Genomic DNA, 26,388 nt, shown 5'->3' with positions numbered 1-26,388 from the left:
TTATATTTGATAACAAACTAAAATAAGACAACGAAAATTACAGGAATATATGATTAAACTGCACAACTTGGAGAAAATATTTGTCTACAAGAATATTTACCTACAAAAATTAGTCTAAAAAAGTGATAATGTTATTAGTATTTAATGCACCCCAACCCCGAAAAATCTAGAGAAACTGGAAATGAACAAAAACAGGATTTCCATAATCACACTCACATTTGAAAAACTTTCTAGCAAGAATCAAAAACTGTCCATATCAAGGAGGAAGTAAAAACATTAATCATTTGTGCAGCTACCTGAACATCAATACACATATGGAAAATTCTTTAAAGTTAAAAATTGAACTCTAAAGCTAACTGCTTAAGAAGTAACATAATTAATAGTCTTCTTGTATCTCTCTACATTTAATCTGAGCTAAAGAAAAATGTCTTTACTACATAGTTTTAGACTTTCTTGAAAGTATACCAAATTGGCACATAAAGTTTTAAACCACTATATGACAAAGATTTGGGTATACTAAGTGTAAGGAATTATATACAAACAAGAAATACTCAACACAAGAAAAAAAACCAACCCTCCACATTTTCTTCTCTCTCTTTTTTTGGGTTTATAATATTTAAGTTCACGTGCAAGGGTATTTTCAAGTAAAGACTTAGCAATTCATATTAACCCTTAATAAAGTTAATGAAGCAGTGCAGAATACAACAGTCAAAAACTAGAGCAAAAAATACAGGAACAAATCCAAATGATGATCACTGATTGCACCAATATAACGAGAATTCTAATACATAAGAGTTGAAAACTGCATTTAGAACACAGATAAAATGAAGTCAGTGTTTGTTCAAACACCATTATCTTCTTAAAATCTCAGATGAATATTATAAAGATTAATTAATAAATTCCAAGAAATGTTTTGAATTCTGTTTCATAAATAATTGTGACATCATTAAATCAGATGTCATTTACAAAACAGCTTAAATTTTTAAAAATTCCATTAGTTTACTTACTCTGCCAAATTCATTTTAAAAGTAGAGCTTTCAAAATATAATATTACAAAGCCTTTTCCCATGGTCTATTATCATTTAAGACAATGAGTTTAAGTAACTGCCCACAAGTTAGTAATTTATACAGATTTGGGGCTGGGGCGGGGGGATGAGGTGAGGTATAAATCTCAAACATACATACTAAAGTAATAGTTATCTTTCATTTCTTTTTATGTTACTCGTTTATATTAGGTTACCATTATAAGATTCATTCACTCACTTTCACTAGAATCTTTTTCAAATCTTTTTACAACAAAGCTAAAAATATCAGATGATACATACTAAATTTTGAGCATAATCAAAACAAACTTTAAAATTCCTAGCCAAGTTTTAGTTGCAAGCATATCTTTTGGTAAATATTATCAAAAGATAACCAAATCCTAAAAAAATAGTAATCACATATTTTGCCATACATTCATTTCGTCAACCAACTTTCATAGAAAACATTGCTAAAAGAAAATTTTCAAATATATGACCTCTTAGACTATATTTCTTACAACTTATAACAACACCTCATTTTAAGGATATTAGTTACTGCTTTCAAGCAACTGACAAAGATATTTAAGTGTAACTGAGTCTAAATAACAATTGTACTAAGAAAAAACTATTAAAAATCTATTAAAAAACTATTAAAAATCTTAGTAGAAAACCTAACCAGGCCAAACAAAATGAGAGATGTAAAACCCAAACAGTGATTATTATTTGTCCTTTATATACAAATACTCTTATTTCTTTCAAAATATGAATTCCATTCCATTCTTCCAAGGTTGTACACTTCTCCAAACCATGTGTTGTCTACTTATCTCTAATCATACCTTCTTTTTTCTAGGAACAAACATCAGTAACACTTTCTTGAATACCCTACTCTCACAAAAACCATATTCCTTAAAATGGTAGGATTCTAGGCTGAAAAGAAGTAAGTGGTCAAGACAGAGTTACAAAATAAATGTAAGAGAGAGGAAAAAGAGGTCTATAATCAGCCATGGGAACTGGAACAATCATAGGAAGAAGAAAATAAAAATAAAAATAAAAATAAAAATAGTCGCCAAGAAAAAATTCCAACTATAAGTCTCATATTCTCAGACAAGGATCAACAAACTAAGATTCCCTATTTTTTCATTTTCAATCAGTAAAAAAGGGCACACATCTAGCTAAATTTATGAAGGGTAAGTTAAGTCACAAGATACTAAAAGCTTTTGATAAAGATATTTTTAAAATATCTGTTATTAAAACTCTCCCCATGGTAAGTCTAAACTTGCAAGCTGATTAGTATTTGAAACTTGGAATCTTTTCTCAAAAACATTTTATTAGAAATAATGCATAGATTTATCTCACTGTATTCACAATGAAGTCTAAAGCACATAAAGGTGTGACAGAAAATAACAGAAAACATTACTGTAACATAAGTATTTATACACAGATGAATGCTATATATTTATTAAGCTGAGTATAACTTTTTAAAAAAAATTTTATTTAAAGATTTTATTTGTTTATTTGACACAGAGAGAGAGATCACAAGTAGGCAGAGAGGCAGGCAGAGAGAGAGGGGGAAGCAGGCTCCCTTCCGAGCAGAGAGCCCGATGTGGGGCTTGATCCCAGGACCCTGGGATCATGACCTGAGCCGAAGGCAGAGGCTTAATCCACTGAGCCACCCAGGCGCCCCTTAAAAACTATTTTTAATTATCAAATGGTAACTAAAGTATTTTACAGAATCTAGAATAATAGTTTGGGGAACTTATGAGGCTAAATCAAACTCAAGACTAATTTAAAACTCACTTCTCAGGGTGGCTGTGTGGCTCAGTCATTTAGCAACTAACTCTTGATATTTGGCTCAGGTCATGATCTCAGGATCATGAGACTGAGCCCCATGCAGGGCTCTGCACTGGGCGTGGAGCCTGCTTAAGATTCTCGTTCTCTCTCTCCCTTTGCTCCCCCCCACCCCAAAGTGATAAAATGCATATCACTAGAACTGAAATTTTTCCTGTTACTTGATTATTCCCTCTCATTTATGAGTGATGGTTTTATCGTTTTAGTTTTCAAATAGTTCAAGGAAGGAAAAATAAAATTTGGAGACAGGAAAAGAAGAAATTAATGAGGTTAACTGATTAAATCTGCATTTTGAAATAAATACCATGTTCCATGAAAGTCAGTACAGAACAATAGACACAGACATAAATAATGGTTAAGTTATTAACAAGTTCAAATTCAAAGAGAAAGTTAGTTAGGCAATCTTCCAGAAAAAGAGAGTCATCTAAGAAAGGTAAAAGACAAACCAATCTGGGGATCTCAGCTTCCAACCAAGACATATTAATGGGGAATGGATTCACACTTAATCAATTTAAACTTAAGCAATTATAAAAATGAAAAAAAAAAACCCAGTATGAAACAATCTTCAGGCACTAATAATCAAACAAGGAACAATACCAGGTGGTTCCTACAACTGCTCAAACTTACTCCCTGCAGACAGCTTCCAAGCTGCAGTTCAGACAGAGAGAGCCTTAAGTTAAGTCATACATCTCCACTTCGGGAGGCCATGGTGGCCAGCACATAAAAGGGCAGGTACTGGACAAGACAGAGGTGACAGAAGAAAGAGATTTGAAATGAAAACCTGAAATCCGCAGGGGTTTCCCAATAAGTCTTCAGCACACGTGCATAAGGAACAACCCACTGCTATGGTAAGAACCAGAAAAAACAATAATAATAATAAAACATGTGGAATAAAATTAGTAGACAAGGATATTAAAACAGCTGTTGTAACTACACTACCTAAGGTAAAAATGAGAGATGGCAATATGAGTATGTAGTCATGGCAGGAGTGAAGAAGGCCCAAATCAAATTTCCAGGGATGAAAACTATCATGTCTGAGACAAAATAAACACTGGATAGGTTTCATAGCAGATTAGACATTGTAACAGAAATGATTAAGCTTAAGACAAAGCAATAGTAATTATACAAAAATGAAGTAGAGAGAAAAAAATGAAAAGGTCATACAAAGGTAAGGGACATTCCAGTGGCTTAGTAACAACTGGACTTTCCAAGAGGGGATGGGAGTGGGGAAAGAAAATATTTACAGAAAAATTTCCAAACTGAACAAACCACATTCACATGAAATATAAAGAAAATGATACCAAGGTATATCATACTAAAATTGCTTAAAACCAGTGATAGAGAGAAAATCTTTTTTTTTTTTTGAGATTTTATTTATTTATTTGACAGACAGAGATCACAAGTAGGCAGAGAGGCAGGCAGAGAGTGAGAGAGAGGAGGAAGCAGGCTCCCTGCGGAGCAGAGAGCCCGATGTGGGGCTCGATCCTAGGACCCTGGGATCATGACCTGAGCCGAAGGCAGAGGCTTTAACCCACTGAGCCACCCAGGCACCCCTAGAGAGAAAATCTTAACAAGCAGTTAGAGAAAAAGAGATAGATATGGAGAAACAATAAGGATGACTACTTTCTAAAAACAATGCAAGGCAGAAGACAGTGGAGAAACAGGGACTGTATATATCCTCCAACATGAAACAAAAACAAAAACAAACATGATGCATACAACAGTGGTTTTTATTTTTTTTTTAAGATTTTATTTCTTTATTTGACAGAGAGAAATCACAAGTAGATGGAGAGGCAAGCAGAGAGAGAGAGGGAGGAGGATGCAGGCTCCCCGCTGAGCAGAGAGCCCGATGCGGGACTTGATCCCAGGACCCTGAGATCATTACCTGAGCCGAAGGCAGCGGCTTAACCCACTGAGCCACCCAGGCGCCCTACAACAGTGGTTTTTAAAACGACAGACATCAAGGATGAAAAACAATGATCTTTGAGAGATAGGAAACCATTTTGGTGAGCCCTAACTCCAAATCAGTATACTGCCTTGTGAGAGTTTCGGGACAATAGCACCAGACACCAAAATGGGGAAGGACAGAGCCCAGGAAGTCAAGGAGACAGAACTGAGGGTGGGAAGAATGAAGCAGTTAGAGTGCTGAGGCTAGAACAGGAGAGAAGAGAAAATGTTACAGAGAACACTGGAAATCTGCAGATTCCTCTTGAACATTCATGAAATTAGAATCTGGGAATGACTCATCCAAAAAAATTGAGAGGGAAAAGGATTAGAGGAAACAGTACCCAAGGCACACCTAATTCTAGGAATAGCGTCTGTTTCCACCATCTAGAGCGGAAGAACTCATTATTAATGGGGCATTGAAGAGAGCACAGGAAAGTTGGGCCTTAGTAGTAGAGAACATGACATTTTAGACCAGGGTTTCTTAACCCTGGCTCTACTGATACTTGAAACTGGATAATTCTTTACTGTGGAGTGCGGTCTCATGCACTATAGGATGCTTAACAACATTCCTGTCCTATATTTACTAGTATCAACACTCATTCATCATAATAATGAATATCTCTAGATTTTGCCAAATGTTCCTAAAGGGGAAAATTGTCTCTGGTTAAGAAACCATTGCCCTTAAATGAATACCACTCTGGACTCACCTAACAAGACATAAAGGCAAAATCAAAATTGCTGCAAGTAACATAACTGCATCCCAGAATAAATCTCAAGATTTATCCATGATATCTAATGATTACTATACCTACAAAGAGAAATGAAAACACAGTCCTTAATAAGGAGGATAAATGGGGCACCTGGGTGGCTCAGTGGGTTAAGCCTCTGCCTTTGGCTCAGGTCATGATCTCAGGGTCCTGGGATTGAGTCTCGCATCAGGCTCTCTGCTTGGCAGGGAACCTGCTTCCTCCTCTCTCTCTGCCTGCCTCTCTGCCTACTTGTGATCTCTCCCTGTCAAATAAATAAATAAAATCTTTAAAAAAAAGGAGGATAACTAATCCTTTAAACTGCCCCAGAAATGATACAGATGTAATGACTAACAGAGAAAGACATCAAAATAGTTCATTAAATTATATTTTAAGTGTCCAAAATTAAAGAAAAAGAAATAAAAGACCCAAATCAATCTTACAGATATGAAAATAACAAATGAAATGAAGAACACTCTGTATAAGATTAATGACAGCTCAGATGTTACAGGAGAAAATATTAGTGAACTAGAAGGCATAGCAACTAACTATCCAAAGTGAAACACAGAGGGGGAAAAAACAAAGAATCCAAGAAAAGGAAAAGTGTGGCATCACTGAGCTATGAGACAACTTCATGGGTAATTTGAGACCCAAAGGTGAGGCGCAGTTGGGGAGAAAATATATTTAAAATAATGTCTGAAAACATTCCAAACATAATAAAAATTATAAATCCACAGCTGTAAGAAGTTAACCCCCACATATAAGAAACATGAAAAAGAATACACTAAGGCACAATATAATCAGACTGATCAAAACCAGTGATAAATAAAAAAATTTAACAGCAGCCAGGGTTGGGAGTATGTGAAATTTTACATCCAAAGGAACAAAGGTATGGATGTTAGATTTCTCATCAAAACCAATTCAAATGAGAAGACAGTAAAGCAACATTTTTCAAGTACTGAAAGACAAAAAACTGTCAACCTAGAACTGGCAAAAATCTCTTTTAAAAACAAAGGTGAAATAAAGAAGTTTTCAAACATACAAAAGCTAAAAACAGTCATCACCAACAGACCCAAATATAAGAAATGCTAAAAATGTTCTTCAGGCAGAAAGAAAATTATACCAGATGGAAATCTAATTCTAAGCAAAGGAATGAAGAGAACTGGAAGTGGTAATTAAGTGAGTAAATATGTTTTTTAATTGTTGAAATCTCTTTAAAAGATATCTGACAATTTAAACAAAAATAATGTGTTATAGTGTTCATAACATGAGTAAAAGTAAAATTTGTCTGTTGTATGGTATGTCAATTATTTGTTAATAAAGCTGTTTAAAAAACAACTAAAAATTTAAAAAAAGGAAAATGTGACAATGAGAGCATAAAGGCTTGGAAAGGAGAAACTGAAATATGCTATTGTAAGATTATTTTCCTATATGTAACAGTTTATAGTATTATGTAAAGACAGACATAGATCAGTTGGTAGAGTGTGCATCTCTTGATGTCAAGGCTGTGAGTTTGAGACCCACTCTTAGCAGAAAGCTTAGTTAATTAAAAAAAAAAAAATTAAGGCAGACAGTGATGAGTTAAGGATGTATACTATCAACCTTAATGCAGTCAATAAAACAAAAATAAAAGAGTAGGAGATACTAAGGCAATGGAAATAAAAATACTGGATTAACCTAAAGAAGGCAGGAGAGCATAAAAACAGAATGAGGGACAGACAGGGCAAACAGAAAACAAATACCAAGATAATGAAGTAAAATCTAACCATATCAATAATCACATTAATGGAAATGGTTTAAACATCCCACATAAAAGGTAGATACTTTTAGGCTGGACAAAAATTAAGATCCAATGATACATTGTTTATAAGAGATGCACTTTTAAAAAAAAGATATATTATTACACGTCTTTATTTATATTACTTTTACTAGTTAGATAATTAGTAAAAGGGTAGAAAAAATATACCAACTATATCAATAGTAAAAAGAAGTTGGATTGGCTATGTTAATATCAGAATATTGACAAAATAGTCGTGGGGTCAAAGTATAACAGCAGGAACAAATATTTCAAAATGACAAGTGGGTCAAATAATCAATTCTACATCTTTAAACACACCATTAAACACACTGAAGAAAAATCTGATAGAACTACAAAGAAGAAGATACAAATTCATAATAGTAATAAAAGGAAGATATCTGGGAAATCTCCATATTTAGAAAATAGACAATATGCCTCTAAATAACTCATGAGCCCAAGAAAAAAGTGAAAGTAGAAAATTTTATAAGCTGGATGAAAATGAAAACATGACCTAACAAAATTTGTGGGAGGTAGCCAAATTAATGCATGCAGATTAATTTATAGCACTAAATGTCTATAGTAGAAAAGTCTCACTCAAATCAATAAATTCTTCTTCCACCTTAAGAAACAAAGCACAGGTAGAACAGGAATGAGGGGCAAGGATGAAGGATAAGGTGTAGAAGATGAGCAAATTAAATCTCAGGTAAGCAGAAATGAGGAAATAATAAAGAACAGAAATAAAAATCAACCGGGGCTCAGGCTTCCCATAAAAGGTTGCTAGAAAATGAAGCAATATTTACAAAGTAGTACTTTGTTTCACAAACTATTACACCAAACAAATTGTCATTTTTGTATAAAGCAACAAGAAGTAAATAAAACCTCAAGAAAAGAGAAGCTCTGAGTCCTTCCTTGGGGGAAAAAGGCGACAAAATACAGTCAAATGAGGGATATTCAAAATAAACAATAAAGGAATGGGAAGACAGGATAAAATAAATTGGCGGTGGTTAACCATTTAACTCATTTAAATGTAGAAACAAAATTGTAAGTATTATGGTTATAGGACAGAATGCAAATATTTAAATCCTAATGCTAAAATGAAGAGTACCTGAAATTTATTTTTTCAAAAATATAATTAGCTATCACCATAACCGGTAATCCTTAACTACATACTAACAAGGAGTTCGGGAATTTGTTTTAAAGTTCAGAGGAGGTGAAGGTAAAAGAAGATGTAAACACTTAGTTAAACCAAAAGAAAATGCTAGTATATGCACATTCAATTTCAGTTGTTTATCACCAAGTTTTTGATGTGAACTCTGCATTGCAGATATACTAAATTATGTGACAGAGAAAATGATCAAAGGTTTGGATTTTCTCAATGCTCACGACCATTATTAATTTATGGAATAGTGGGAAGAAGAGCTGAGTATGTAGATCTGGTTTACATAATGCAGTCAGGGGGTCTTAATTATGGAAATTGGTTGAACAGATATACTGAGCTGCTTCCTCAGACCAAGAAATTTTGAAATTAAAGAGCTTCCAGAATTTCAACTTGTTAAACCTCAGTAGTTTATAATGATAATGTGATAAGATTGCTGATTCTACAGAACCAATATGAAAGAGCCCAGCTAATTTGTTGAGGTAAGTATTGATCTATTTATTCAATCTAAACTTGTGGTTTGAGCATATGCTAAGAAAAGACTATACGAGATGTCTAACCTCAAAGGAAATTAATGGTTTAAAAGAATGCAGAGGTGTTGTATGTAGGTATTGTATGTAAGTGATGAACCAATAATCCTACTCCTGAAACTAATATTACACTATATAGTAAACTAGCTAGAATTTAAATAAAAACTTGGAACTTTAAAACAAACCTAATTAAAAAATAATAAAAGAATGGCAGAATATCTTTGTACAAATACTACATTTCTGAAATTCTACATTTCAGAAGAGATTTCAAAGATTTTAATGAGTAAGAATTATGCTCTTAGTTAACAGCAAAATAAATAGTTGTAGATATATAGCATTCAAGGAATCCCATATGACTATAATTTTCTGAACTATTAAAAATAGCCAAACTCCACAAACTATTGATTTACCTGGCAATATAAAAGACCATTCTTTTTATGAAACTGCTGAAATAGAAACTAAGAGCTAACAACTCAGAGATATCAGCTGGAATTCATTTTGATATTTGTTTCTGTTTTTTGACAAGTTTCAAAAATAATTCAATTTTCTTTATTAATTTGACCCAAAATGATCACTCTCCATCTCATATAATAAAATTGGACTTGTATAAATAGTTAATACTATTATAAAAATTCCAATTTACCCAAAGTTGGCTAGACATTATAGTACATAATTGTTAAAACTCTAAGTTGTTTGCAAGTTGGGTCTATACTCCTATAAAAATTCCATTCATCCAGGTTTGGCCAGTGTTAGATACACATAACTGTTAAAATTGAGTGTTTCCACTCATAATTTGGAATCTAAATGCCACATATCTAAGTAGAAATATAATTGCCTGGTAAATGTAGTTTTCTACCATAATATATTGTCATACTTTATAGCCAATATAAATAACTAAATAATGTCAAATTTTAAACCATGTGTTCTAAGAAAATCAGACTTTCAAATGTATGACAGTTTGAAAGAGCACACAAACCCCCGCTAAAGAATTGCACTACAAAAACATGCTCCCAAGATACTAACAAAAATATCAGACCATTTAGAGAAAAATAATAGAAGATAATCAAGAAGGAATATTTTTTTATTTTTTAAAATGTTTCTCACATTCTGCCTAAAGAGCTAACATGACTTTCCTCTACAGAATCCTCTCAATGTAAGCATTTACTTGACATTAAAAGAGGGGCACGATTTGCCATTCAGAAGAATCAATAATAACCTTGTAAAGCCTAAAGCAGTGAACATAAACATGCTGTAGGAGACATTAACACTAGACTGAAAGAAATAATTATACTTTCAATAAACATGCTCCTACTGGATAATCAATTTTTTACACATCTTTGCAGCTGTTTCACAGCTCAGGTAGTGAAAGGCAGCAGCTGTTATATCAAAACCATATATTATATGCATATGAGCTACTTTTAATTTTTCATAGGTATCTACTTATTTGTGATCAGCCACATTTAAATCATATTAAATAAAAACAAGGTATTCATGGCATAATTAATTCAGGAGGATTTTTAGTACCATCTTATTTTAGAAGTGAATTCTTGAGCCAATTATTTTTATGTCAGAATATTTAATAATTCAAATTACATGCTGCCCTTATTCCTAGATTTAAGAGATTTGTCACAATCAATGTTACTGAAATATTAAATTAAAACATGTCATGGTAATTACTATGGAATAAACAGCAATTAAGATTTTTTTAGGCAAATAAGCTCAAACTGTTTGCAGTGCATATTTATACCACTAATATTTTCCCACACAATGCATGCATCATTCACAACAAGCAGCCTAAAAATCCAAAATGTAAATTTGTAGAATTATTTCAAAAGATATTAAGATCTTTTGACTTAATATGGAATTTGATACATAGTTAAGAAATATCTATGTATAATGGAACCAGAAAGAGGCAGGATTAAATGTTAAGTAATACAAATAATGTTACCATAGAATGATAATGTTTTTGTTCTGTACTTGTAATAGAGATCCTAACATATGCTGTAAATAATTTGCAGAATAAGTAAAAGATAATTATTTAAAAATGTAAATCCACTAAAACAAACCATAATTAAGTATAAATATGTACCAGAAATTTGAATTAGGTAAATACTTACTGCTATATAATAAACTCTTGCTTTTTCTACCAATGTCCAGTTTTTCTCCATATCAAGATGTTTTTCCTTTTTATAACAATTGGCAGCAGCAAGATTAGCCACAAGGGACCTAAAACAACAACAAAACACAAGTAGGCTTTAATACTACAGCTAAAGTTGCCATATACTTTTATATAATTAATTAGCAATACTTTCTGCAAATTCTGTTTTACATTTTAATTCTTAACTTTTCAAAATTGCTATATACTGATATAAATAAATATAAATAAAATTAATTTGTTTTGAGCACTTTCTGAGACTTCTACATTTCCTTTGAGATAAAGAGATATTAATCCTTGCTCTAAATACCACCTGGTATTTTAAGAAAATAGAATTTATGTTTCCTTTGGTACTAAAATGATAGGATTATCTATTTTCCACCTTTTGATAGTTTAAAATACAGTTAAGAAATTAAACTATGTTGTTATGCAAAAAAAATTTGTGCAAAAAAGATATATACACATACATACATATATAAAACTAAACACTTCAGTTTTTAAGTATCAACATACGATGTACATTGATTATTTAATCTAGTGCTTTAAAAGCCAAGTATGGAATTAATTTCATAAACACACCTATAAATGTAGGTACTATTTACTATTATTAATTTGCAAACCAATACATTTTAAAGACTGGAATAAACTTGGTTTCCCTATTTGAAAACTCTCTATACTGGTCCAGTTTTGCAGCTGAAAAATCTAAGCAGGATACTGCATTTAAAATCTTGCTACAAATGCCAGATAGTAATTTTTGTTATTTCCCAACAATTAAAGTTAATAAAATAATTATTTATGTTAAATACAAAGTAATAAAAATATTTTTTCTCATTCTGACCCAGAAATTAGAAAATAACTGGCCATTTTTTTAATTCTTTCTAATCAAAAGGAATAGTTATGGTTAAAAAATGGATACATCATTTCATCACTTGAGATTTTTATAATATGATCAGTTCCTCTGTTAAGGAAAAAAAAATTGATTCTCTTCCCAAACATATTTCTACTCATCCATATGCCAATTGACTACTGAAGGATATCAATTCAATTTATGCTCCATTAAATGATTAATAAGAACAATATAAATCAGTAAATTTATACACAGTATTACTATATTACCATGTTAAGAATAATTAGTCATAATTTATAAAAGGTCAGTGATCATGACCTTAGCAAAATTTTGACTGAAATGGTTATATATAAAAATAAAAAATAAACACTTCTGCTACCAGTTACTAAATTCTATTTTGATAATAAAAGTACTCTTTGATAGGAAACTACATTGTTTCTCCAAAATATAAGTATTCTCCCTATCCAAATGAATGTGGTTAGAGTTTGGAGAGTGAGAACCTGAATAAAGAAAAATACTGCATTATCTCAATTCTTTTGGATAGTGGTTTTGGATAGTAGTAGTAAGAGTTATAAGCTTTATTTAAAACAATTTATCCAAATCTATTAGGTTCTATAATTTAATTGATAATGAATTTGATAGTGGGAGTTTCCCCCCAGTTTCTGACTTTCAATATTATCTGAACATTAATCATCACCATAGCCATAATATTAATTAAGCTTTTGACATCTGGGATACTTAATATTATCATAACTGCTCTTTAAAAATAGCAATTTAGCATAAAAATTAATTTAGCAATTTTACAGTAGTGAGAGGTAGTAGAAGAAAACTTGACCTATTTCTCACAAATGAGAAAAGGGTACCTGTACATTGTTGGTTTTAGGAAAACTGAAAAGGCAGGTCTAAATAAGTATATTTCAATGTTTGAACAACAAATAGTTTTATTTACTAAAACCTTAAATGATAAAGTTCTATACACACACACACAAAATCACAGGAAAGGTTTAAAAATGGCTTTGGTACCCTAATTGTTTTTAGAAGCTATATTTTAGCTATTTAATGACTTCTGGCCAGAAGAGTGTCAGGTCCTTAACATATATCTGCTAAAGGTCAAGGAGTGAGCAAACTAAGAAAGAGGAAAGGAGCAAGGAGTAGAGAAGGAAGGAAATAAAGGAAAGAAAAAGGGAAAGGACCAGGAAGGAGACAGAGAATGGAGGAGGATACACTAAATATTTTTGGGTGTAAGAAAAGTAAAATTTCTAGTGAATCACTAGTTAGAAAGAGATACCGTTGCTGATTTTCATAATATAACAGCTAGAAAAGTTATTTTGTTTTTCCCTTGCAAAGGAGAAAAAGGATATGCTAATGAGCAACATAGTATGAACTGAAGAAAAACCGCCACATGGCTGCAAAAGGCAAGAATACAACCAATGTACGGAAAGTCCTGAGACACAAATTTCAAGTTTATAGAATGAATTTTCTAAAAAGTAAAATTATACAGAAATGTAATGAATTGCTTTTTAAGTGGTGCCTTACCCATGACTGAAGCTGTTTGATATGGATAGATGACTATTTGCCAGAAATGCTTTACATGACCTAATTCATCTGACACTGAACATAATGTAGTATTTTATATATATATATTTTATATCTGTCTATGTAGCTGAATATTCCAATCTCAGGATACGGTAAAAAGAGCATTTTTTTCATTCCAGTTTCAGCAAGAAACTATAAGACAAAGAATAAAATGTTTTCCTTATTTTCCTTTTCTGATCCTTCTTATAAAAATTAGAGACTGGGATAGATAATCTAAAAACTTTCATCCCACACGCTTCATGAATACAAAAGTAGGTACAACAAGGGTATTTTTTTTAATTATAAAAATGATATAAGATGAGTTATTAAAACACTGATAGCAATTAAAACCATGAGATCTAAATTCCAAATTCAGATTGGAATTCAGATTTTGTGATGGTTTAAATATCCAGTTAGTACAAACCTTCCCTTGGAATTACACTGACCTGTTGCTACCAGTGACGCACACAGCGCAAGTTCCTGTTGTTTGCTCATTTTGCTCATAGTAATGAGCATCCACATGGGCTTCAGCAGCTTTTTTCTTCAAGATCTCTCCAAATGTGTCTGTCCCAATGCATCCAAAAAATGTTGCTGCTTTGTATGGCTGCTGAATCATCCACTGAAAAACAGGAACATAAATAATTTTAATGGCTTAGAAATATGGTACACATAGAATGGTGGCATAAAAGGGATGCTTTGTTAGATGCTGTGGCTATTATGAATGTAATTCCAATTCTGTACTAATGCTTATGATAACAAATTTCGTATAACAACCACATAAAATCTTATTATACTACTTACAGGGAGAGAAATTGAGCATAGTGGGGTTAAGAACTCAGAATCTACTCATAGAGACTCTAGGTCAATGCTAGCTTGATACAGAAAAATAACAGTGAGTTTTAAGAGAAGCAGAGTAGCATTGTCATTGAAAGCCCAGAATTAATACTGAAGACTGTCTGGGTTCAAATCTTGCCTGTGCTAATTCTTACATGTATGAGTAAGAGCATGTAACTTAACATCTCTATACCTCATTTTCTTCACCTATAAAGGGAAAAATATATAAATATAACTCAAGAGGTTGTTGAGACTTCAAAACTAAATAAGTTAATGTATGTGCAGTGTTGAGCACAGTATCCAGGACATAGTAAATGATATATGCTAGCTGTGGTGGTCACTATTATTTTCCTATTTGTTGTAATTCATGTATAAATTAAGCTAAACTGTGATAAGTCTAATATATTGTTCTAAAAATTCAAAAAGTATTAAAAATTCTAATATATCAGTCTTTCAGTAGTCTCACTTTAATTTCCTTGCTATAAATTGACAATGAATTGCTTTCAAAATGTATATTTTAAAATATACAATGGGGATGCCTGGGTGGCTCAGTTGGTTAAGCAGCTGCCTTCGGCTCAGGTCATGATCCCAGTGTCCAGGGATCAAGTCCCACATCAGACTCCTTGCTAGGCAGGGAGCCTGCTTCTCCCTCTTCCTCTGCCTGCCATTCTGTCTGTCTGTGCTCACTCTCTCTCCCTCTCTCTGACAAATAAATAAAATCTTAAAAAAAAAAATAAAATATACAATGAACTATTATCTTTCATAATTATCTCAAATTCCTGAGATTTCTAATACTTATATTAGCTATTCTAAAACTGTCATCTATTTTGTTTCTAAAACCTGTATGAGCAAAATACCCCATATAGTAAGTCAAAAGACATCAAAATCTTACCACACTCTCAAATACTTAAAGTATAAAATAAATGCATGTATACTTGAGAGTTAAAAGGATGAAGAGACAAAGTAAAAAGAAAACTGTAAGATAAATATACAAAAACTGTCCAGGGATTTGTTCTGAAGATACATGTCTACAAATATGAAACAACATTTGCATAAGTAGTCATTGAGGCATCATTTGTAATACCAAAATGTTAGAAACAACCTAAATGCCCATCCATAGAAGACTGATTGAATAAACTGATAAATCCCCATCAATGGAACATCACACAGCAACTTAAAAAACAATCAAACAAGGATGAGATCTGCAGAGTAATCGATCCATTTATATAGAGTAACTGTCAGTATGTAAAATCTATACAAAATTCATGTATACATATAGAGTAATTCTTTTCTGAACATTAAAAAAAAAGATGAGTTCAAAAGTGTGTATGTGTGCACGTATGTTTTAAGACAATGAGAATTAAAATCATATATCCTTTTAGTACATACACATACTCTTAGAATTTATATTGTTTCCTTATTGTGTAAAAAGAAACAGAGAATAAACCATGAACTAAAGAAAAATGGTTTTCTATCAGGGTGCATTGGAAAGGAATAAAGAAACTAAAACATAAGAAAGATGCCTCTGAATTTGCTGCTACACATAAAGTAGCCTTCTGAAATGCTTTTTTGAAAATGCAATTCAATCTGAATTTTAAATGCATTTGGAAAAACATGATAAAGTTCAATCCACAGAAACAAAGAAATCAAAGAAAATATAAAATTGTAACATAATTCAATAGAAAAAGTGTAAATAACTTTCATATACTTTACTTTTCAATGTATTAATATAAGGAACAAAAAAAAATTTTGGAGGATAGAATATATGAAATTATTGATTCAGAATAGCAAAAGAAAGAAAAGAATGAAAGTGTGAAGAAAACTTATATAACTGGGCACGTGCTTGGCACAGTTGTTTGAGTGTCCAACTCTTGATTTCAGCTCAGATCATGACATGATCGCAGGGTTGTGAGATTACATGGAGCTTGCTTAAGATTCTTTTTCTCTCCCTTTTTCTCTTCCCCTCCCCCCCAAGAAAGAGAAAAGAAAGGAACTAATATTCACATGAGAATTGCAGAAGGAGAAGAGAAAAAGGACAGAAAGTATAGTTAAAGCAGTAATGGCTGAAAACTTCTTGAACATAGAAATAGAAATGGACATCCAGATCCATGAAGCCAAATAGGTTGAATATGAATACAGCTACACCAAGATACAATTAAATTGTCAAAAGTTAAAGACAAAGAAAGAATTTTAAGAGCAGCAAAAGAGAGAAGTTATATGCAAGAAAATCCCCATATGATTATGGGTGAATTTCTCAATAGAAATTTTATAGGCCAGGAGAAAATAAAATGAAAATTCAAAGTATTAAAAGAAAAAAAAAAGCTGCTAATCAAGAATTCTATATCCAGCAAAGCTGTTCTTCAGAAATGGAAGGATAAAGACTTTCCCAAACAAACAAAAGCTGAGGGAGTTCATTACCACTAGACTTAGCTTATAAGAAATGCTAAATGGGGGCGCCTGGGTGGGTCAGTCCTTAAGCGGCTGCCTTGGGCTTAGGTCATGATCCCAGGGTCCTGGGATCAAGCCCACCATTGGGCTCCCTACTCAGTGGGAAGCCTGCTTCTTCCTCCCTACTCTCCCTGTTTGTGTTCCCTCTCTCCCTGTGTCTCTCTCTGTCAAATAAATAAATAAAATCTTAAAAAAAAAAAAAAAGAAAGAAATGCTAAATGGAGTTCTTTGAGTGGAAAGTAATGGTAAATATGCTATCAAAATTAGATTCTGTAATATGGTAACTGTGGTGCATAATTCACTTAGAACTTGTTTAAGTTTAAAAACATGAATGTAGTAAAAATAACCATGAACACAATAATCTGTAATTAGTTACACAATATAAAAATATGCAAATCACAACAGCAATAAACTAAAGTGTGAGGGGGAAGAGAATTAAAAGTGTAAAATTTAGGAATTCCAATGAAGTTAAGTTGTTGTCAGCTTAAAATAGAGTGCTATAATTTTAACATAGTTTATGTAAGCTTCATGGTAACCACAAGGGAAAAATCTGTAGCAATTACACAAAATAACATGATTAAAAAAAGAGTCAAAGCATATTGTTACTGAAAGGCATCAAAACATGAAAAATGACCACAGGGTAAGAAATAAGGAACAACTACAAAACAACTATAAAATAATCAAGAAGCAATTAACAAAATGGCAACAGTAAGTCCTTACCTATTGATAATTACAGTAGTCTCCCCTTATCTCAGAAGATATGTTCCCAGATCCCCAGTAGATGCCTAAAACTGCTGATAGTACCGATCCCCGTATACATTATGATTTTTTCCTACAGATACATATCTATTATAAAGTTTATTTCTAAATTACACACAGTAAGAGATTAACAATACCTAATAATAAAATAGAAAAATTGTAACAATATACTACGACAATATTTTTGTGAATATGCTTTCTCTCTCTCAAAGTATCTTACTGTGCATTACTTGTCCTTCTTGGGATGATAAGTGATGATAAAATGCCTACATGATGAGATTAAGGCGAATAGCAAAGACACTGTGACACATAGCATTATGCTACTACTGATATTCTGGTGATATGACAGGAAAAGGATCACCTGCATTCAGACCATCATTGATTGTAGGTAACTGAAACTGGGGCTGGGGGGGTGTTGGGTAATACTGTATTTTAAATATAAACAGATTAAATTCTCCACTGCAAAGACAAAGAATGTTTGAAACAAACACAAAGATACAACAAGATGCTGTCTATAAGAGACTCACTTCAGCCTTAAATACACAGAGAGGCTGAAAGTAAAGGGACAGAAAAAGGGATTTCCTGGAAATGGTAACCACAACAAAGCAGACTCATATGCTAATATGAGACAAAATAGACTTTAAACTAAAAATGGTACAAAGAAATAAAGAAAGTCCTTATATAATGATCAAGGGGCTAATCCATCCATAAGTTTTAACAATTGTAAATATTTATGTACCCAGCGCTGGAGCACCTAAATATATAAGAAACACAGCTTAAAGGAATAATGAAAAACAATAATAGTTAGGGGCATTAATATCCCACTCTTAACAATGAATCATCCAGATCATCCAGATAGAGAATCAGAGAATGGAAGAATGAGAATAATGTAACAGCATATTTCAACAAAACTATAGACCAAATGGACCTAACAGACATATATAGAACATTCTATCCAACAGCAGCAGAATACACATTCTTCTCAAGTGCATTTCTAGGCTAGTTCATATGATACACCACAAAACAAATCTTCATGAATTCATTAAGACTGAAATCATACCAAGTATCTTCTTTGACTACAATGGCTTGAAACCAGAAATCAACAAAAGGATAGCTGGAAAATTCACAAATACAAGGAAATTAAACAACACTCTCCTGAAAATCCAATGGATCAAAGAAGAAATTAAAGGGGAACAAAAAAATTGTCTTGAGGCAAATGAAAATGGCAAAACAACATACCAGAATTTGGGGAATGCAGCAAAATCAATTCTAACAGGGAAATTTATATTAATAACTGCTTACACAAATAAGTAAGAAAGATCCTAAATTAACAATCGAACATTATGCCTTCTGAAACTAGAAAAAGGACAAATAGTCCAAAGGTAGATAAAGGAAGGAAATAATACAGATTAAAGCAGGCATAATTCTTTTATTGTTAAGAAAACAATAGAAATGATTAACCAAACAAAAGCATGATTCTTTGAAAAGATAAACAAAATTCATAATCCTTAGCTAGACTAACCAAAGGGAGAGGGAAAAAAAAATACAAATCATCAAAATTATAAACAAAAAAAGGAGGCATTACAACGGATACCACAGAAATAGAAAGAATCATAAGAGGCTACTATGAACAATTATATGCCAACAAGCTGGACAACCTATAAAAGGAATGAAAAATTCTTAGAACATATAATTTACCAAGACTGAATAAGGATGAAATACAAAATCCAAATAGACCAATTACTATTCAAGATTGAATAAAAAACTCTCTAAATGAAGAAAATCCCAGGGCCACATGACCTCAGTGGTGAATTTTACCAAAGTTTTAAATAGAATTAACATTAATCCCTCTCAAAGACTTCCCAAAAAAACTGAAGAGCAGGGAACACTATAAAATTTGCTTTATAAGTCAGGCATTATCCCGCAACAAAAGCCAAATAAGGACACTACTCAGGGGAAATAATGGCAGGCTAATGTCCTGATGAATATAGGTACAAAAATTCTCAACCAAATACTAACAAACTGAATCCAACACCACTTTAAAAGATCACTCACCATGATCAAGTGGGATTTATCCCAAGAATGCAATGATGGTCTAATAAACACAAATGATAGAATGAAAGAAAAAAATCATATGATCATCTTAATAGACACAGAAAAAGCATTTGAAAAAACTTTAAATCTGTTAATGATAAAAACACTTAACTAAATATAAAAAACATCTCTCAACAACAATATAAAGGCCACATATCGACAAAATTTAACATCTGTTCATGATAAAAACACTTAACTAGGTATACAAAACATATCTCAAGAACAATATAAAGGTCATATACAATTAGCCCAAAGCTAAAAACATACTCAATGTTGAAAGATTAAAAGCTTTTTCTCTTGTTCTTGAGAACAAGACAAGAATGCCCACTCTCGTGAGTGCTGTGAAGTGTGTAAACCTGGTGATTCACAGACCTGTACCCCTGGGGATAAAAATATATGTTATAAAAAATAAAAAATTTAAAAAAATAAAAAAAAGAAAAGAAAAGAAAGAATGTGATAAAAAATTAAAAAAAAAAAAAAAAAAAGAATGCCCACTCTCACCACTACTTAATACAGTACTAAATATCCCAGCTAGAACAATCAGTCAAGAAAAAGAAAAGGCATCATTGTTAGGAAGGAAGAAGTAAAATCATCTCTATTTGCAGGTGATGTGATTTTATATATAGAAAATCAATTTTAAAAAAGCTAGAACTAATCAATTCAGTAAGGTTGTAAGATACAAAATAAACATACAAAAAATCAGTGGTATTTCTATACATTAACAACAAATTCTCTGAAAAAGAATTTGTGTGTGTGTGTTGTGTGTGTGTTCTGTTTGTCATCATACAGTACACTTATTTGTGGAACATTAAGGAACAGCATGCAGGACATTAGGAGAAGGAAGGGAAAAATGAAAAAGAATTTTAAAAATCAGTTCCATTTATAATACTAGCAAATAACCAATAAAATACTTGGGAAAAATCCATCAAGGAGGTTAAATATCTATTCTTTTTTTAAAAGATTTTATTTATTTATTTATTTGACAGAGATCACAAGTAGGCAGAGAAGCAGGCAGAGAGAGAGGAGGAAGCAGGCTCCACACTGAGCAGAGAGACCGATGCGGGGCTCGATCCCAGGACCCTGGGATCATGACCTGAGCTGAAGGCAGAGGCTTTAACTCACTGCGCCACCCAGGTGCCCCTATTCTTTTTTTTTTTTTTTTTGACAGAGAAAGATGTGGTGAGAGAGGGAACACAAGCAGGGGGAGTGGGAGAGGGAGAAGCAGGCTCCCTACTGAGTAGGCAAAATAACGAGGGACTCAATCCCAGGACTCTGGGACCATGACCTGAACCCAAGGCAGATGCCCGACAACTGAGCCACCCGGACACCCCAAGATCTCTATTCTCTCTCTCTCTCTCTCTTTTTAAAAGATTTTATTTATTTATTTGACAGAAAGAAACTGCCAGAGAAGAAACACAAGCAAGGGGGAGAGGGAAAAGCAGGCTTCCAATCAAGCAGGAAGCCTGATGCGGGGCTCAATCCCAGGATCCCAAGATCACAACCTGAGCTAAAGGCAGATTCTCAATGACTGAGCCATCCAGGCACTCCAAGATCTCTATTCTTAAAACTAGAAGATATTGATGAAAGAAATCAACAAGACACAAATAAACAGAAAGATATCCCATATTCATGGATTAGAAGAATTAATATTGTTAAAATGTCAATACTACCGAATGCCATCTATGGGTTCAATGCAATCCTTATCAAGTTTCCAGTGGCCTTTTCATTTTGTTTTGTTTTACAGAAATAAACAATCCTAAAATTTAGATGGAACAAGAAAAGACCCCAAATATCCAAAAAATATCCTAAGAAGTTCAGAGCAGGAGGTGTCACATTTTCTAATTTTAGGCTATTCTCTAAAGTTATAGTCATTAAAACAGCATGGTACTGGTATAAAAACAGATAAACTAATGGAACAGAATCAAGAGCCCAAGAATAAAAACAAACATATACAGCCAACTAATATTTGACAAGGAAGTCTCTCAATAAATGATGCTAAGAAAATTTGCTATTCACATGTAAAAGAAAGAAACTTGATCTCCTAACTTACACCACCTAAAAAATTAACTTGAAGTGGATTAAAGACTTGAATCTATGAACTGCAGTCATGAAACTCTGAAGAAACATAGGTAAAAAAAAAAAAAAAAAAACTTCCTTGACATGGGTCTTAGAAATAATTTTTTGGAAATCACAACTAAAGCACAAGCAACAATATAAAAAATAAACAAGTGGGACTACATCAAACTAAAAATCCTCTGCATTGCAAAACCAATCATCAACAAAGTGAAAAGACAACTTATGGAATGGGAAAAAATATTTTTAAACCACATATCCGATAAGGGCTTAATATCCAAAACATAAAAAGAACCCATAAAACTCAATAGCAAAAAAACAAATAATCAAATTCAAAATGGGTAAAGGACCTGATTAGACATTTTTCCAAAGAAAATATATGATTGGCCAACAGGTATATGAAGTGATGCTCAATACTGCTAATCATTAGAGAAAAGCAAATTAAAACCACAGTGAGATATTACCTCAGGCCTATTAGAATGGCTATTATTGGGCACCTGAGTGGCTCACAAGGTTAAGAACCCAACTCTTGATTTTGGCTCAGGTGGTGATCTCAAGGTCATGAGATGGAGCCCCATGTCAAGGCAGAGGATTCCCGCTCTTCCTCTGCCCCTCTGCCCACCCTTCCTCCAAAAAAAAGGGGAGGGCATTATCAAAAAGACAAGAGATAACAATAATGGTGTGGCTGTAGAGAATCCTTACACACTAATGGTGGGAATGTAAATTGGTAGAGCTACTATGGAAAACAGTTTGGAGTTCCCTAAAAAGTTAAAAATAGGGGGTGCTTTGCTGGCTCAGTTGGTGGAGCATGCAAATCTTGATCTCCTAGAGTCATGAGTTTGAGCCTCATGTTGGTCTGTAGAGACTACTTTTAAAAAAAAAAAAGTAAAGTTTAATAAAAATGAAAAAATAGAACTACCATATGATCCAGCAATTCTATTCTGGGAATATATTCAGAAGAAATGAAAACAATAATTCAAAAAGATATTTGTAGGGGTGCCTGTGTGGCTCAGTTGGTTAAACATCTGCCTTCTGCTCAGGTTGTGATCCCAGGGTCCTGAAATCAAGCCCCACCCACACTGGGCTCCCTGGCTCAGTGGGGAGCCTACCTTTCCCTCTCCGACTGCCTCTTCCCTAGCTGGTGCTCTCTCTCTCTCTCTCTCTCTCTCTCTCTCGATCGCTCATTCTCTCGAAAAAAAAATAAAATAAAATCTTTAAGAAAAAAAAAAAGATATCTGTAGCCTCATGTTCATTGCAGTATTATTTACAATAGCTAAGACATGTAATCAACCTAAGTGTCCATCAACGGATGAATGGATATCTGTTTTTTTATTCATGTAGAGAGCATGGTTAAATGATCAACCATGTCTGTTTTATGTGGTAAAATAGAAAACCAAAATCAGTAACAAATTTTAGTATGATAATTAAAATAATATGCCAACAAAATAATAGGAAACTTCAGTCAGTGAAAGTGAAGCCATTATGATGTAATTAAGCCTAATTAAATCAAAGTAGACATGTTCAAACTATAGTGTAAAAAAGAGGTGATATCCAGGCTTAAATCTAACTTGTAGCTCTTCCATTAGCAATCAATATTATTTAAACCTGCAGGACAAAAAATGAAAAATAATAGAAATTTTCAGCAGGCTGTATTATAATTCTATCACTGAATATTTCATCACAGGAAACTGGCTAACATCCTATTTCTGATATTAGTATATTGGGACACTGACAAAAATATGAGAACTTTACTCTTGACCAGTGATTTCCATTTAAGTATGTTAATCCATTGTGAGAGTGTACTAGGCCAAAGTAAACACACAAAACTAATAGAAGCCAGATTCACTGCTTCAGAGCACTTAATAACTTAGCTGAGTCATTAAAGATGTTATAATCAGAAAGCGGAAATAAATTAAAAATAATTTTTTAAAAGTCCAATTTGCTAAGAGTTGTATTAAAATTTTGGTAATTCTCTTTTACCTCAAACACAATGTGTTATCAATACTTCACCAATCAGTTTCCTACCATTCTGACATCCAATCAAACATTTAATGCATGTCTAGTAGAGGATCAGAAGATGAAAGTAACAGTGTCCCTAACACAGTCACACCACTAACATTTTCAGATCTTCCAGAAAAGAAATTCAAGCCTTTTCATAATCTCTTATTATGCTGCTCCTTTTAGCTAAAACAAATTGCTCGGCTGGTCTGTTTATACATGTATAGCACATCCTTAAACACCTATCTTTAACTCTCCTAAAGAGTCCAGAATTACATCTATGTTATGAAAAACTAGAAAACAAAATCAGAATGAAATAAGCACAGAATTTTCAGAAACCAGAAAAAGGCAGGGCAGACTGTGATCTCTGGTAGAAAAGAAACAAGGTGTGTCCTTATGTCATGTAGGCTCCCTGCCAGTAGGCAATTTCCAGATTGTGGTGTGGGGAGAAAGAAGGCAAACAGAGCCAGGCATTCTAGTAAAATGAGGAGACAGAGAGAAGTGTTCAAGGAGAGTCAAGAGACTAGAAATTGAAGAAAAAGAAAAAAAAAGTTTTCAGAGAGTAGTGTACTAAAATCATAACTCTTAAGGCTCTGACTGAATTCCATCCAATCTGTGCATATTTAAGGAATGTTATCAGATCACAAGGAAGCTACATAAATGCTTCAGAATTAAAAACTGAGTTTATCAAGGTCTCAGGATTCAGTAGCAGCATACAAAAATCTAATATAATTCACATACTATCAAGGAACAGTTGAAAATTAAAATTAAGAAAATACCGTCATTTATAATCACATTAAAAATGAAACATATTGGGACAAAATCTGAGAAAATGAGTGCAAGACCTAAACATAAAACACTACAAAGTTTGCTGAGGGGGAAAAAATCTAAATAAATGGAGAGCTATACTAAACGTATAGATTAGAAAACTCAATATTCTTAAGATAGCAATTCTCTCCAAACTGATTCACAGATTTGTTGCAACCCCATTCGGTACCTCAGTAGGATTTCTGAAGATACCAAAAAGTTGATTCTATAAATTAAAAGTAAAGGAAGGGGAGCTAGAAGAGTCAAAGGTTGGGAAGTATGTCAGTGTGAAGTAAGCCAAAATTACTAAACCCCAATTTCTTGAAATATAAAATGTAGATAATATAATCTATGATCTTGTAAGGATGTTTCAAGAATTAGAAACAGACTAACAAGCCATGCAATTTAGTTCAGTAAATGATACTTATTATAGTTGGATCTCTTTTATACAGAATGAAAGGGCTCACACTATGCTCTAAGTACACTTAAATGGAGATCAAGAAAGCCACAGCCATAATTGGTAACTTTAAATAAATAAGTGAATTAGTTTATTTCAATTTTAAAAGCAATAGTAAAGGCAGAATGTCAACTGAAAAGACCAGGAGGGAGATTAATTGCAGCTGAGGGGATCAGAAAAGGCTTCCAGAGACAAGTGACATAATCAATTTGTCATGAACAATGGGTATAATATTCAAAAATGGCTATAAACTGGAAAAAAACTAGAGACACTGAGTATATGCCTCCTTTCCTATCTTAGGAATTTCATCATAGTATCCGTAAGGCAAAAGAAATTCTAAGTATTAAGTAGTTAGTTCCAAACAACTTAATAAGTTACTTACTTCCTAACAATTTAGCACATGTCACGCACCATAAAATTCTCAAACCTTGGAATCAGATTGAGTGCCACCAATACCATTTCTTGTTTCACATTGATTCTTGTGCAGTACTTAAGGTTTTTTTCCTTTTTTACCACTCAAAACCCAGCTTTGTAGAGTATCTGATACTACCAAAGGAATGTAGCAATCTAATATTAAAACAGAAATATCTGGAGCTAGCGGTTCATGCTGTTTCTGATAGGTATCATTGTTTTGCTAGAAAATTTAAAATATCCTGTTGACCCAATGTGGGTTTGTTATAGAACCCAAGGCACCTTAGCATAGAGATGGGAAAACAAGAGTATAGTCTTTTTTTTTTCTTAAGATTTTATTAATTTATCAGAGGGGGGTGGAGAGAGCGAGCACAGGCAGACAGAATGGCAGGTAGAGGCAGAGGGAGAAGCAGGCTCCCTGCTGAGCAAGGAGCCCGATGTGGGACTCGATCCCAGGACGCTGGGATCATGACCTGAGCCGAAGGCAGCTGCTTAACCAACTGAGCCACCCAGGCGTCCCAACAAGAGTATAGTCTTAACAAAAACAATGAAAAAGGAAAATGAAGTACTATTAGGCATATAGTGCCTATGTGGGAGGGAAGACTATGAGAAAAGATGATCCAGGTCAGATCATTAAATGCCACTTTAAGAAGGTTAGGCAGCAGGGGCACCTTTTGGCTCAGTAGAACATGTGACTCTTGATCTAGACATTGTGAATTCGAGCCCCATGCTGGGTGTAGAGATTATTTTAAAAATAAATTTTAAGGGGGCACCTGGGTGGCTCAGTGGGTTAAGTCTCTGCCTTCAGCTCAGGTCATGATACCAAGGTCCTGGGATCAAGTCCTACATCGGGCTCCTTGCTCAGCAGAGAGCCTGTTTCTCT

The 26,388-nt window shown here is 33.1% G+C and overlaps 1 protein-coding gene across 3 annotated transcripts in view; it reads right to left on the bottom strand.

The window, feature by feature from the left end:
• The window catches only part of ADK (adenosine kinase), a 525,969-nt gene that overhangs the window by 259,544 nt on the left and 240,037 nt on the right, over positions 1-26,388 (bottom strand). For all 3 annotated transcript variants that reach the window (XM_082717349.1, XM_082717351.1, XM_082717350.1), the window contains exons 5-6: positions 14,071-14,243; positions 11,165-11,273 (exon numbers count right to left, since the gene is read on the bottom strand). In XM_082717349.1, the coding sequence (XP_082573475.1) occupies positions 11,165-11,273; positions 14,071-14,243 (282 nt within the window). The remainder of the gene's footprint in view (positions 1-11,164; positions 11,274-14,070; positions 14,244-26,388) is intronic.

This window comes from Mustela nivalis (assembly GCF_964662115.1).
Source record: "Mustela nivalis genome assembly, chromosome: 2".
NCBI classification, from domain to species: domain Eukaryota; kingdom Metazoa; phylum Chordata; class Mammalia; order Carnivora; family Mustelidae; genus Mustela; species Mustela nivalis.
Note: the sequence above shows the minus strand (reverse complement) of the source record. Positions and strands in the feature narration are given on the sequence as shown.